General features: G+C 33.7%; 2 protein-coding genes across 3 annotated transcripts; both read left to right on the top strand.

Annotated features, from left to right (window-relative positions):
• Positions 1 to 550: 550 nt before the first annotated feature.
• Positions 551 to 4,024, top strand: LOC130956087 (probable beta-1,4-xylosyltransferase IRX9H). Of its 2 annotated transcripts, none has more exons than XM_057883116.1 (5): positions 551 to 788; positions 1,069 to 2,012; positions 2,650 to 2,899; positions 3,121 to 3,337; positions 3,813 to 4,024. In XM_057883116.1, the coding sequence occupies exons 2-4, from the start codon at positions 1,177 to 1,179 to the stop codon at positions 3,289 to 3,291; spliced, it is 1,257 nt and encodes a 418-aa protein (XP_057739099.1). In that variant the 5' UTR covers positions 551 to 788; positions 1,069 to 1,176; the 3' UTR covers positions 3,292 to 3,337; positions 3,813 to 4,024. The 2 variants fall into 2 exon arrangements, with proteins under 2 accessions (XP_057739099.1, XP_057739100.1); XM_057883117.1 differs by having other exon boundaries at positions 3,798 to 4,024.
• Positions 4,025 to 9,682: 5,658 nt separating this feature from the next.
• On the top strand, positions 9,683 to 11,977 carry LOC130957547 (pentatricopeptide repeat-containing protein At2g16880-like). The gene has a single exon (XM_057884393.1). The coding sequence runs from the start codon at positions 9,683 to 9,685 to the stop codon at positions 11,975 to 11,977; it is 2,295 nt and encodes a 764-aa protein (XP_057740376.1).
• Positions 11,978 to 12,769: the final 792 nt, after the last annotated feature.

The following is a 12,769-nucleotide window of genomic DNA, read 5'->3' as shown; positions in this document are numbered from 1 at the left end:
TATAGATATAAACAAAATTGTAATTTTATCTACTATGTTAAAATATTATAATATAACAAATTTAGTTTCCAATCGATTTATTTGAGTAACTTGCTATTTTTTTTTGGGAAAAAACACCCTAAAAATATACTATACTATACTATATGATATCATTATTATCATATCAGTTTGAGTTTATTTAAGGTTCTTATTTAATTGGGGAATGTTAGGGAGACAATGACTTTGTTGAATAATATGAACAACCACCAATCAAATAAAAACACACTACACCTCCAAATTAACCCTCTAAATTTTAATATTAAAATAACCATCTGTACACTAGTAAAATGAACATCCGATATATCTATTGTTTACATTGTTTAATATTTTCATTGTTCACCTATACTTTTTCTATTTTAATTATGTCATCTAGTTTAGTTTGTTATTTGTAACAGCGAAACATATCAATGTCTGTTCCCGATCCTGTCACTGTCTCTATTATTTTTCCTTTCTCTTTCCATGTTTTTTTTTTCTTTATTTTATATCTTGTTCTTTGTGAGGCTTCGTTTTCTTTACTTTCTGTTTGAAGTTTAGATCTCAAAAAGCAACGAATCCCGAATCTAATAAGTTACTTTGGATTCATCCTCCAACCATTGACTTTATCTTGTTTCGGCAGAAACTTCAACACTTGGCTTCACATGACATGACACACTCGGAATCTAAAACCACCATAGCTCCACTCTTCTACTGCCACTTGCTTGCGAAGTTGGAACAACCATGATGCTCCACTCAGCTTTTCTATCATCTGGGTACTTAAATTTTTTCCATTAATGCTGGTTCTTGTGATATTTGCTATGTTCTTATGCCATTTTCATAGTTTTGGAGCTGTTACTGGTTAGTAAGAGTGGTTTGGTTAGAGAGACATGTTATTAGGTATGCCAAATAAGCTGCATTATGAATGGGTTTTTGTAGAATGTTGTAAACTAATGTGTAAGAGGGTTTTAACTTTTAATTCAAATTTGGAATATTGCTTAGAGTGTTTACATGATTTAAACCTAATAATTTTGTAATGTCTATTGTTTATGCCAGCTTTGTTGTTCACATATTGCTCCAAAGCGTGTTCACTCAACATACTCACAGTTCTTGACAATTACTAGTTTGGATGGGAAGGACAAACATTGATTTGGGTTTCTGTTAATGGCATCTATTAGAAGAACTTTGTCTCCAGTGCCTCGAGCCGGAGGCGTGGCTAATCTAGAAGTGTGTTCAGTAGGATCTCCCTTGTCTAAGTCCTCGTCGAGTCCTCATAGCTCGTTTGGCTCACTGGACTCCCGGGCTTTCGTTCTCGGCGTTTTCTCGCCGAGGTCTTTGAGGGCACTTGAGAGGTCAAAGCCAAAGGGCCAGCTCTGGAGGAAGGTGCTTTTGCATTTTTTCATTTGCTTCATGATTGGTGTTTCCATTGGATTCATCCCTCTTGCATCAAGGAACTTGTCCACTAGTCTCATGCCAAAGCACCAAGCATTCTCTTTTGAAAATACCAAGATAGATTTGACTTCATCAATTAATGAGACCACGGAATTTAATGCTACTTTGAATTTAGCTGTGAAAGAACAGCAACAGATAGATAAAGTGAGAAATGATGTTTCCAATGACAAATTACTCAATGAAGAGCCATATTTGGAATCTCAGAAGCTTCTCATAATTGTGACCCAAACAGTAACCAATCCGTTTCAAGCATATTATTTGCATCGGTTGGCGCAGACTTTGAAATTGGTCTCGCCTCCATTGTTGTGGATTGTTGTTGAGATGACTTCCCAATCTGAAGAAACTGCTGAAATCTTGAGGAGTAGTGGGATTATGTATAGGCATCTCGTTTGCAAGTCGAATGTAACAGACACGAGCCTTCAGGGCATTCTTCAAAGAAATGTTGCACTGTCTCACATTGAAACTCACCGGCTTGATGGAATTGTTTACTTTGCAGATGTTGATAACATCTATTCAGTCGAGATCTTTCAGCAAATCAGAGAGATAAGGTACTTCCATTTCCCAGTTACTAAAATTGTTTGCTTCAACATTTTTCCTTTCCTTTCCCTTAACTAGTATCATGCATCTTTTAGTCAAATATTGCTGATATGTAAATGTACTGTACCTCCTGTTGAGTGTCGAGATTCCAATTACGAGAGTGAATCAGTTGGAGATTGTGCCTATCCAGTAGACAAGTACCAGTATACATTGCATCCTAGTCTTAAAAAAAAGCTACTCGTCTTTGGATTAGTGTATGAACTGATGTTCAAAAAGGGTGTCTTTCCCTTCTTTGTGTATGATACTGAAGATTACCTTTATTTTGATAGAGGAGACTTAAAGTTCCACAATGATATGAAGCCCCTTATAGATCCTCTTATGGTGTATGTATGACTGCAGTCCTAAGATGAGTGCATTCGCATTAACATTAGCTCCATTGGCATGGTTCTAGAACATGGTCATGAATGTGAATATTATGCCAGAATGTGATATATGGAATTTGCTCTTGGTCTGTTGTTGAAGTGTTAAACTTGAACTTTTACACTGGTGACTGTTGTAGCATGTTATGGCTTCCTATAATGTCTTATATTTTGGCAATGCTTTTTCTTTTCACTGGTTGGGAACATATCCTTATATAATGATTTGCAGGCGGTTCGGAACATGGACTGTAGCAAAACTATCAGGGGATAAAGGTAGCATTGTCTTACAAGGGCCTGTTTGTGATGGAGCTCGAGTAATCGGATGGCATGTCAATGAATCGAATAGGAGATCGAAAAGATTTCACATTGAGATGCCAGGTTTTGCCTTCAATAGTACGATACTCTGGGATCCAAAGAGGTGGCACAGACCTACACTTGAACCTATCAGGCAGCTAGACTCAGTTAAGGAAAGTTTTCGGGTCAGTGTCTTTTGTTCTTTGGCTGTCTTATTATGTAGTGTATGGTCTATTTGAAACTCCCCTCCATTCTCTTTTGTTTGTCATTGTACATCATTTGATCATTGTATTGTATCAAGATACATTGATTCAAAGATGTACCAAAAACGACAATAATGGATAAAGGTTTGTATGGTAGGTTCATGTGCCCTTTATTGTAGCTCACCCTCTCTTTCATTATGCAGGTTAGCACATTGATTGAGCAAGTGGTCGAAGACGAAAGCCAAATGGAAGGCTTAATGAACAATTGCTCTAGTGTTATGGTCTGGCATATTGATCTTGAACCATCTCATTCTTTCTATCCACAGAAATGGATGATCAAGAACTACCTAGATGTCATTCTTCCACTTGTGTGATATTCTTGATAAAGAAGCAATCAAGCAGAAAATCTGCATATTTAATGTAAGTATAATGTTTAATATTTAATTCTTTAATATTCCCTTTCCTTTCCTTGTTTTCATTCTTAATCAAAACAAGCTAGATTCAGCATAATGAATGATATGGGCATGTGGGGTGTGTGCGGAATGCTGTACTTGAATAGGATTGCCTTTGATAGCTAAATGTGTGTTTGGTTTACGTTTTCATTTTCTGTTTCATTTTTAGTATTTTCTGTTTTCAGAATTTTGTAAAGAAAAGAGACAGGAGGTGAAAATAAAGAACATTTACCATGTTTTCTTTCGTTTTTTTTTTTTTACAAAATCCTGAAAATAGAAAACACTGAACATGCAAATCAAACACATCCTAAGGATTCAACAAAACAAAAATAAAAAAAAGATTCCGTGGTCATATGTCAACTGCCTCCATCTTAGTACAAATTTAAGCCTCCCTATCTCCCCTAATGTTCTGTGGTTTCTCATTCCAGCTTCGTGCATTGCAGGGAAAAATATGAAGAATTGTGGTGAATGTTGGTAGTAGCACAATTGTGAGTTATGAAAGGACTCCTACAAGTAGTTCATAGTTCATTGTATTCCCCCTAAAATGTACATTATATCAGAGTTTGTATTAGTAGTCCTTGTTCATTCAACATTTGGAGCATGTTTCTCAATTGTAAGAGTTCATTGCAGTGCCATAAGGAAAGGAATGTTCCATTGGCCCTTTTGGTTCTCTCTATAAATCTTTATGGTAACTCGGACTGAGATATTCACAAATGTTAGGATAAAAATAGAAACAAATTGCGAAGGAAACGTATAGGTAAACAACTCCTAACAGCCAATTTTAAATAACTGCAATTAATAATCATTAATTTTGTATTTTTTAATAAATAAAATTTAAATAATTACTAATTAATGATAATTAATTAGTATGGAGTGCAGTTCAAAAGAATAATGTTACACATTTAAGTTATTTTGTTAATCAAGTCTAATTAAGTTAGTCTAACATAACAAAAATAAGTTATAGTTAGCATTATTTCAAATTTTATTGTTTAACTTGGTTTATAAAAAAACTTGGATGTATAGCATTACTCAATTCAAAAATATTTGTTGGCTTATTATTAGTTAAGGTAGCGTTTGTTTTCGGGGGCAGGACACGGAGACATGGACAACATTTGTTTAAAAAGTGTTTGGAAGCAGAGACATGGACAGTGGACATATTGTGTCCGAGACAGTTTTTGATACTTTTGTGTCCACTCTTTCACGAAGGACAATGATGGACACGGAATTTGGAAGAGTGGACACGGACAATTTTATAAATTTTGTTTTTCTTTTTTTCCACTATTACCCCTTCTTATTTTTCCTATTGCGTCGTTCAGAGATATTTTTTTTCTTCCTGTTCTTTCTCTATCTCTTTCTTTTCCAGGTACTCTCTCTTTTCTGTAAAATTTTTTATTGGGGGTAGATAATTCTTTTCTTTTTATCGTTTTACTTCAATACCATTTTAACTTTATATTATATTATTTGATTTGTAATAAAAATAATAACAAAAATAATTAATCTTAAAACTTTTGAAGGATAAATATTATCAAAAGTAAAATTGATCTTTTAAAATGTTAAAAAATAATTTATAAATTGTAATTGATTTTATATAATTTAAAGAAAAAATCAGTTTTTTATAAAGAAAAATCAGTTTTTAGATAAAAAAATTATTTTTTTTAAATAAAAATAGATTTTTATTTAAAAAAAACTAATTTTTTTTATGTAAAAATGGATTTTTTTAAAATTAATTTTAAATATAAAATTAATTTGGCTTATTAACTTTAAACAAAATTTTTTATTAATCAAACTCAAATTTATTTTTCTTATTAATCTTAACCATATGTATTCCTACATATTAATAATAAATTTTAAAATAAAATAATTAGATTTTTATAAATTTTATTTTAATATAAATACTAATATATTTTTTTATTAAAATTTTTTGCCTCTTCAAATATTTTTTTTAAGTTTCGTCTGTACTCTTACGTACTCTCATTTTTTATTAAATTAATTTGTATTGATGTAAAAAATTTGGAATCACAGGACTATTTTAGTCATTTCATATAATATTTTAGTCTTGTCTATGTATATCCAAATATAATACTAGACATTATATTAGTGTCTTGTCCATCATATCCAAACACAATACACAAAAGATAATTTTTAGTGTCTCCGTCCTATTGTCTCCGTCTCATGTCATGTTCTGTCCTGTCTCTAAATTCTTATTAATTACCTAACGGGATTGTTTATTTTACTGTCTATATTTATTTTTAAGAAACAGTTTTCAAATACTCGTGTCTTCTATATTTATTTTTAAGAAACAGTTTTCAAATACTCGTATCTACAAATGATATTATTTACGGCTGGACATGTTCATTACATCTGCATGAATGCTAATTCATTTAGAAGAAAGTAAGGAGTACAGTATTCTTTAAATTCTAGAGCTTGATTCTTAAATATTAAATTTTAAATTTAAAATTTTAAACTTTAAATGCTAAATTTTAAAGTTCTTATTAGAAATCATAAATCTTAAAATTAAATTATAAATTCTAAATTTGAGGTATTGATATAAAATATAATAAATAAAAAATTAAAATTTATTTAATTAACAATTAGTATAACACTCCTTATTTGATAAAAAAGATTTAAGAATGAATTATTGGACCAAACCAATTGTGAATATTTTAAAGGGGTAAAATATTGTTTGAATTTCTAATATTAGTGTTAACTTTTAGTTCAGTGACTAATATCTGAAATGTTTTTTTATCAAATGTCTTATTTCTTTTAATTTAATTCGAGTTAAAACTATTTCTAAATTTTTTTTAGAATTGTAATGATTTGATAGTGAAATTGATAGAAAAATAGAAACAACAATTAAGAAAAAAAAGATGTTATTGAAGAAAAAGTTTTGGTTTTAATTTAAAAATAAAAATAAGATGAAATAAGTTATTTGGGATAAAATAAAATATTTTAAATATTAAAAATAAAAATAAAAATTATTTTAAATATTAAATTTTAAAATATTCTTTTATTCTAGTTTTAAGAATTTTATAAAAAAAGTAGTTTATTAGAAATTATTAAAAAGATAATTTTTCTAACATTTTTTATATATTAAATATATTAAAAGTTTTAAACAAATTTTATATTTTTAAGATATTCTTTTAATCCACGACTTAGCTAAATTATAAATGTTATTATTTACCGTTATAGCTGAATTTACCCGTTTTTTAATTTTAGGGTTGGAATTTGGTACTATTTTTTAACAATATGAAAATTTAGTGTGTTTTTTTTTATGAATATTATAAATTGAAGGTTTAGATTTGTGATTTTTTTTTGTAGATACTACAAATTTGACCTTTTAATTTTTTTTAAATATAAATTTGATGGTCAGATTTGTATTTTAATGTTAAAAATTTTTTTAAACATATTAATCGGACTCTCTAATTTATTTGAGAGCGAAAAAAAATTATCTCACCATAAATTGGACTCTCTGTTTTATACACTATGAAAATCTGACCTATATTTCTCAAATATGAGAGTCCAATTTGTTATTTAAAATAAAAAAAATTAAATTTATATAAAAAAAAAACATACCAATTAACCATAATACTAAAATACACAATTTTTTTCATTTGATAAAAAATTAGCCAAATTTACCGAGGATGAAAGGGTAACAATATTTTTTCGTCACCTAAAAAGTAACTGAATTTTATGGGAGGGTCCACTAAAAACAGTTAATGAGTTTCGTATAAATGTAGGTGTTGGTAAAGGTGTAAGTGCCAGTAATACGTTCATTCTCCTCCATTTGTCACTTTTATGGTAGGTGTAGGGCTGGCAATAGATAGGGTAGATAATCTTGCCCACGAGTTGAAAACTTCTTTAAAATTCTACCCTACCATACCTGCGGATTGAGAATCTCTCAATCCTAACCCTACTCACACCCTATTTATTTTCATTTTATATTAATTTTATAAATAAATAAATGCTCTAAATTACTAAATTAACTAACTAGCTTAGTGATTACTCACTTATTCTAAGTTATTATATGAGAGAGATTGTAGGTTTAACTCTCACCTTCTTCATTATATGCATAATTTTTATAAAATATGTGTGTTATATATGGGATGCAGATAGAGTGGGATAAAAGATTGTTGAAAGATGAGATAGTTATTTTGGTCTCTCACATAAAATTAGAGCTTTGATTGGCATAAAGTCCTCTATTTTTTTTGGGATATCTGGACCAAACAAATGCCACAAAAAAATAACCATCACAAAAAAATAAGTCAAAAATATTATACACAAAAAACCAATTTTCTAAACTCAATGACACTAACACTAACCCACACTCATATTCAACCTTCATACTTTCACAGAGCTTCACCCAAACACTCACTCTCACCTCTCTACCTCACTCACCTTATAGTAACCGCCAACCACAACAAATATCATCAAATGCCACTCTCTTCACCGACTCCTGTGCCTCATCCACGCGCTGACAATGTCTGCTCACTTGGTTCAGACCAAAAGAGTAAAAAAAAAAAGCTCACTCGGGCACTGTCCAAACCCCCTGAACCAAAAATTTCATTCTCGCTTCCACTTTGAACATTTTCAGCCTGCACCCATTGTCTATTGCCACCCCAAACGACAACAGAAGAAGACTCCAATGCCGTAGCCAAACTCGTCCTCCAATCAGACCCCAAAACCCTCTTCGAGGCCCTAGCAAAGTTCACCTTTCAATGGTCCCCACACCTTGTCTTCTGTGGAACCACGGGCCTAAAACCCTCCAATTCCTCAACACCCTGCCACCCGACCTATGTCCACTTTCCTTCTTCGTTCGACCACACTGTTGATATTGCAGCACGCATGCGTGACTATCAGGCCATCCTTAGTCACCTAAAACTATGCGCAACAAGGGATGAACACTGAACAATCAAGAACAAGAGAAGAGAGTTTCTAAACTCTGAATTCTCGATATAAATTGCAGGGACTGAAAACTTGATTAGTTAATCTCAAGGAAGAAGAGCCAGAGTCAGGTAGCACCGGCAGCCAGAGTCGGCTAGCACTGGCAGCCAGGGTTGAGGATTTTTAGGAGAGAGAGAGAGAGAGAGAGAGAGAGAGAGAGAGAGATGCCTCCCCTACTTGCTATAGCGGGCTTCTTTCGAAGGCCACACTTGATTCGGGGTAACAATTCTTGTCATAGATTCTCTACTTTTAGAAGTAGATATGAAAAATACAATGCCGCTACTCCATTTTACAAAGAAACTTGCTCCAATGCTAAAGAAAAAAATTCATTAGATCAATTTTCAATTACAAATGTTAATATATACAGTAAATTTTATTTTTTTTATACAAAAAGTATATTCCTTTTCCATTGCACGTTGTTATACTTTTTTTGAATTTAAGATAGAGTTCTATATGTACTTAATATTTCATACGGTGTTCATTCTTAAAAATCATAATGGTAATATTTCAGCTGAAACTAACATTTTTAAACAAATGTATGGTGTCCCATTATCTATATCTTCGCTTAAACTTTCACTAAAATTATTCTAAGTCTCGGCTAAACTAATCATAAAAATTGAGAGAAGAAGATAAAATTAACATTTTTGAAGATTATAATGATAAAATTAGAATTTTAAAGACTACTCTGGACAATGATTTGAATCTCAAGAATCGCTATAAAATTTTACTCTAAAAATAAATTTTTAAAATTTTAGAATTTTTATGTGTTTATTAAATAACAATAATAATAAAGATTAATTTATTTATCATTTTATCAAAATTTGATCTGAAATTAATATATATAACAAAATAAAATATTAAAAACTAATTTGAGAATTAAAATTTGTTGAATATTAAGTTGTCTAACTAAAAAATATTTGAAATTGGAGTTAGAATATTATTGCTAATCTTTTATTAAAATTTAATATAAAAATAAAATAATTTTAATGTATTATTAATATAAAATAATTTTATATATATATATCTAATTATATAATATAATGTTAGTAAAAATAATAATATTTTATATTACATTGTTGGCATGATTATTCAAGAGATAGCAGCGAACATCACGAGACAATTTTATATCAAAATTAAGCTAAAAAATTAATGCCTAACTAAATAGAAATTATAAATTGATTTAATAACTTTTTTGGGTGAACAATTGATTTAATAATTAAAACTTGATAAAATGTAGATGGTTAAATTACACTGTATTTATTTAAGATATAAAGTAATAAAATAACAAATAATTAAATTGAATAAATAAAATAAGGGAAGCAGCTCCTTCACCGTTTAGCTGATTACCACCCTGAACCCTAATGCGATAAAAATGACCACCACCACCGCCGCAGCCGCCGCAGCCTCATCGGAAGCTCAGCTGCTGAAAACAGTGACCACCATCCTCACCAGCCACCGTGACCCCCACACCGCGCTCAAACCCTTAATCCAAAATCTCACCCTCCCCACGGTGCTTTCCGTCCTCTCCTCCACCCAACTCCACCGCACCCACTCCGCCACCCTCCTCTCCTTCTTCCACATCCTCCGCCACTCTCCCCACCCTTCTCTCTCCTCCTCCCCTGAGCCCCTCCTCGCCCTCCTACCCGGCCTCCTCGTCCACCGCCGCTACTCCTCCGCCCGCTCCCTCCTCCTCAACTTCATCTCCTCCGACCACCCCCGCCACTCCCTCCACCAGCTCCTCCTCCGCCGCCCCCGCCTCCCGCAGCCACTCCTCGACACCTCCCTCTCCGCCTACGCCCTCTCCGACCACCCCGACCTCGCCTTCCAGCTCTTCAATAAGATGAAGCGCCTCCGCATTAAACCCAACCTCCTCACCTGCCACTCCCTCCTCTCCTCCCTCGTCCGCCGCCACCCTCATTCCTCCCACTCCATTCACCTCTCCAAACAAGTCTTCAACGATTCCCTTAAGCTCGGTATAACCCCAAATAACACCACCTTCAACATCTTGATCCATGGTTCTTGTCTTGATAATAATTTTAATGATGCTCTTAGCTTCATGAACCAAATGACTGATTTTGCTTGTTCTCCTGATAATATCACTTATAATACTATTCTTGATGCATTGTGTAAGAAGGGCCAATTGAGTAAGGTTAGGGAGGTTTTGCTAGAGATGAAAGGTAGCGGGGTTTCCCCAAATAGGAACACCTATAATATCTTGGTTCATGGCTATTGTAAGTTGAGGTGGTTGAAGGAGGCTGCCGAGGTTGTCGAGTTGATGAGAGCGAACGACATGGTACCGGATATTTGGACTTATAATACAATCATGAGGGGTTTGTGCGACGAGGGGAAGGTCAAGGAGGCGATTAGCCTAAGGGATGAGATGGAGAGCCTGAGGGTGATGCCGGATGAGGTTACCTACAATACTCTGATTGACGGGTGTTTTCAATGGCGGGGGAGTGTGGAGGCATTCAAGTTGGTTGAGGAAATGAAGGGAAAGGGAGTCAAGCCGAACGCGGTGACTCACAATATAATGGTGAAGTGGTATTGTAAGGAAGGTAAGATGGATGAAGCCGGCTGTGTCGTGGCAAAGATGGTGGAGAGTGGGTTTTCACCGGACTGTTTTACTTATAATACTATGATCAATGGTTATTGTAAAGCAGGAAATCTGGGAGAAGCTTTTAAGATGATGGATGAAATGGGGAGGAAAGGTTTAAAGATGGATACTTTTACTCTGAACACTATAGTGCACAAATTGTGCACGGAGAAGCTGCTCAAAGAGGCATACGAGTTGACTGTGAAGGCCGCAAAGCGAGGTTATATTCTCGATGAGGTAACCTATGGAACTCTAATCATGGGATACTTTAAAAATGAACAAACAAACAAAGCTCTGAAGCTTTGGGATGAGATGAAGGAGAAGGGGATCATTCCTAGTGTTGTCACTTATAACACTATAATTAGGGGGTTGTGCCATTCTTTAAAAACTGATCAGGCTGTAGATAAATTGAATGAGCTTTTAGATAAAGGTTTGGCCCCCGATGAAGCTACGTGTAACATAATTATTCATGGTTACTGCTGGGAGGGAGCAGTGGAGAAAGCATTCTTGTTCTATAACAGAATGGTTGAGAACTCATTCAAGCCGGATGTTATTACATGTAACATTCTTCTTCGAGGGCTTTGCAAACATGGTATGTTCGAGAAGGCCTTTAATTTATTTAACACATGGATCATTAAAGGTAAGCCCGTTGATGCAGTTACGTACAACACGTTGATTTCCGTCCTTTGCAAAGAAGGGAAACTTGATGAAGCATTTGACCTCATGACTGAGATGGAGAAGAAAAAATTGGGGCCGGACCGATATACTTATACTGCCATCATTGGTGCACTTACTCATGCTGGGAGAACTGAGGAAGCAAAGAAATTCATGTCAAAACTCCTAGAGACAAGTCCAAATATGATAAGTGAAGACACTTCACAAATGCTTGGTTCAGGCGACATGGATTACTCAGAACAGATAAGTAATTTTTGTACTCAAGGGAAGTACAAAGAGGCAATGAAACTATTTCAAGAATCAGAGCAGAAAGGAGTTAGTTTGAATAAATCTGCGTATTTCAAGTTAATGGATGGGCTATTGAAGAGGCGAAGAGACAAGTCCAAATATGATAAGTGAAGACACTTCACAAATGCTTGGTTCAGGCGACATGGATTACTCAGAACAGATAAGTAATTTTTGTACTCAAGGGAAGTACAAAGAGGCAATGAAACTATTTCAAGAATCAGAGCAGAAAGGAGTTAGTTTGAATAAATCTGCGTATTTCAAGTTAATGGATGGGCTATTGAAGAGGCGAAAAAGCATATCGAAGGCCTCCTTATCAGATTGACACAATAAATTCAAATTGGCATTTGGATTCCTGATGTTCATCATGTTGAACCCAATTTATTGGTGGTTTTGCTGTGATGACGATCCATTATTTCATGTAAGTATCCAATTTTCCAACATTATATTAGATTTTGTGGCGTTTGTAAACTGTGACTGTGTAATCAATATTTTTTTCCCTGGTAATTATTATGGATAGTATCCATAGTTAAAGGTTAGAGAAAGTTATTCATGTCCTCAAGAGATGTTTTATATGCTTTATTATCTGCACGAACAGAGTGTTGCTTTAATAGAAATTATAGATCTATTCTCACACTGCAATCCATTATGCAACAGACATGTTAGGGTCTGAACAGAGTCCACTTGTTTTTTATTGTTTTAAATGATTATAATAGCAAACCCATTTGGAATAAGGTGCGTTCTGCGTATTCCCAATAAAATCCCCATTTGGCTTTCCGTGCTGCGATTGGCTCTGGCAATTGCAGTCCCCTTGATGGCGCTCTTCTCGATTCTGTTTCTGGTAGGGTTGTTGTTGGTGGTTTTCGACGATTTTTCAATCTCTAGGCCCATTTCTCTCCCATCACA

The sequence above is a fragment of the Arachis stenosperma genome, chromosome 10 (genome assembly GCF_014773155.1).
Source record: "Arachis stenosperma cultivar V10309 chromosome 10, arast.V10309.gnm1.PFL2, whole genome shotgun sequence".
Taxonomy (NCBI): domain Eukaryota; kingdom Viridiplantae; phylum Streptophyta; class Magnoliopsida; order Fabales; family Fabaceae; genus Arachis; species Arachis stenosperma.
Note: the sequence above shows the minus strand (reverse complement) of the source record. Positions and strands in the feature narration are given on the sequence as shown.

Excerpts from the sequence above, each read along its gene's own strand:
- LOC130956087 (XM_057883116.1), top strand. The coding sequence starts at position 1,177 with ATGGCATCTATTAGAAGAACTTTGTCTCCAGTGCCTCGAGCCGGAGGC. Across the intron at positions 2,013-2,649 it reads CAGCAAATCAGAGAGATAAG|GCGGTTCGGAACATGGACTG; the intron begins GTACTTCCATTT and ends AATGATTTGCAG. Across the intron at positions 2,900-3,120 it reads CAGTTAAGGAAAGTTTTCGG|GTTAGCACATTGATTGAGCA; the intron begins GTCAGTGTCTTT and ends TTCATTATGCAG.
- LOC130957547 (XM_057884393.1), top strand. The coding sequence starts at position 9,683 with ATGACCACCACCACCGCCGCAGCCGCCGCAGCCTCATCGGAAGCTCAG.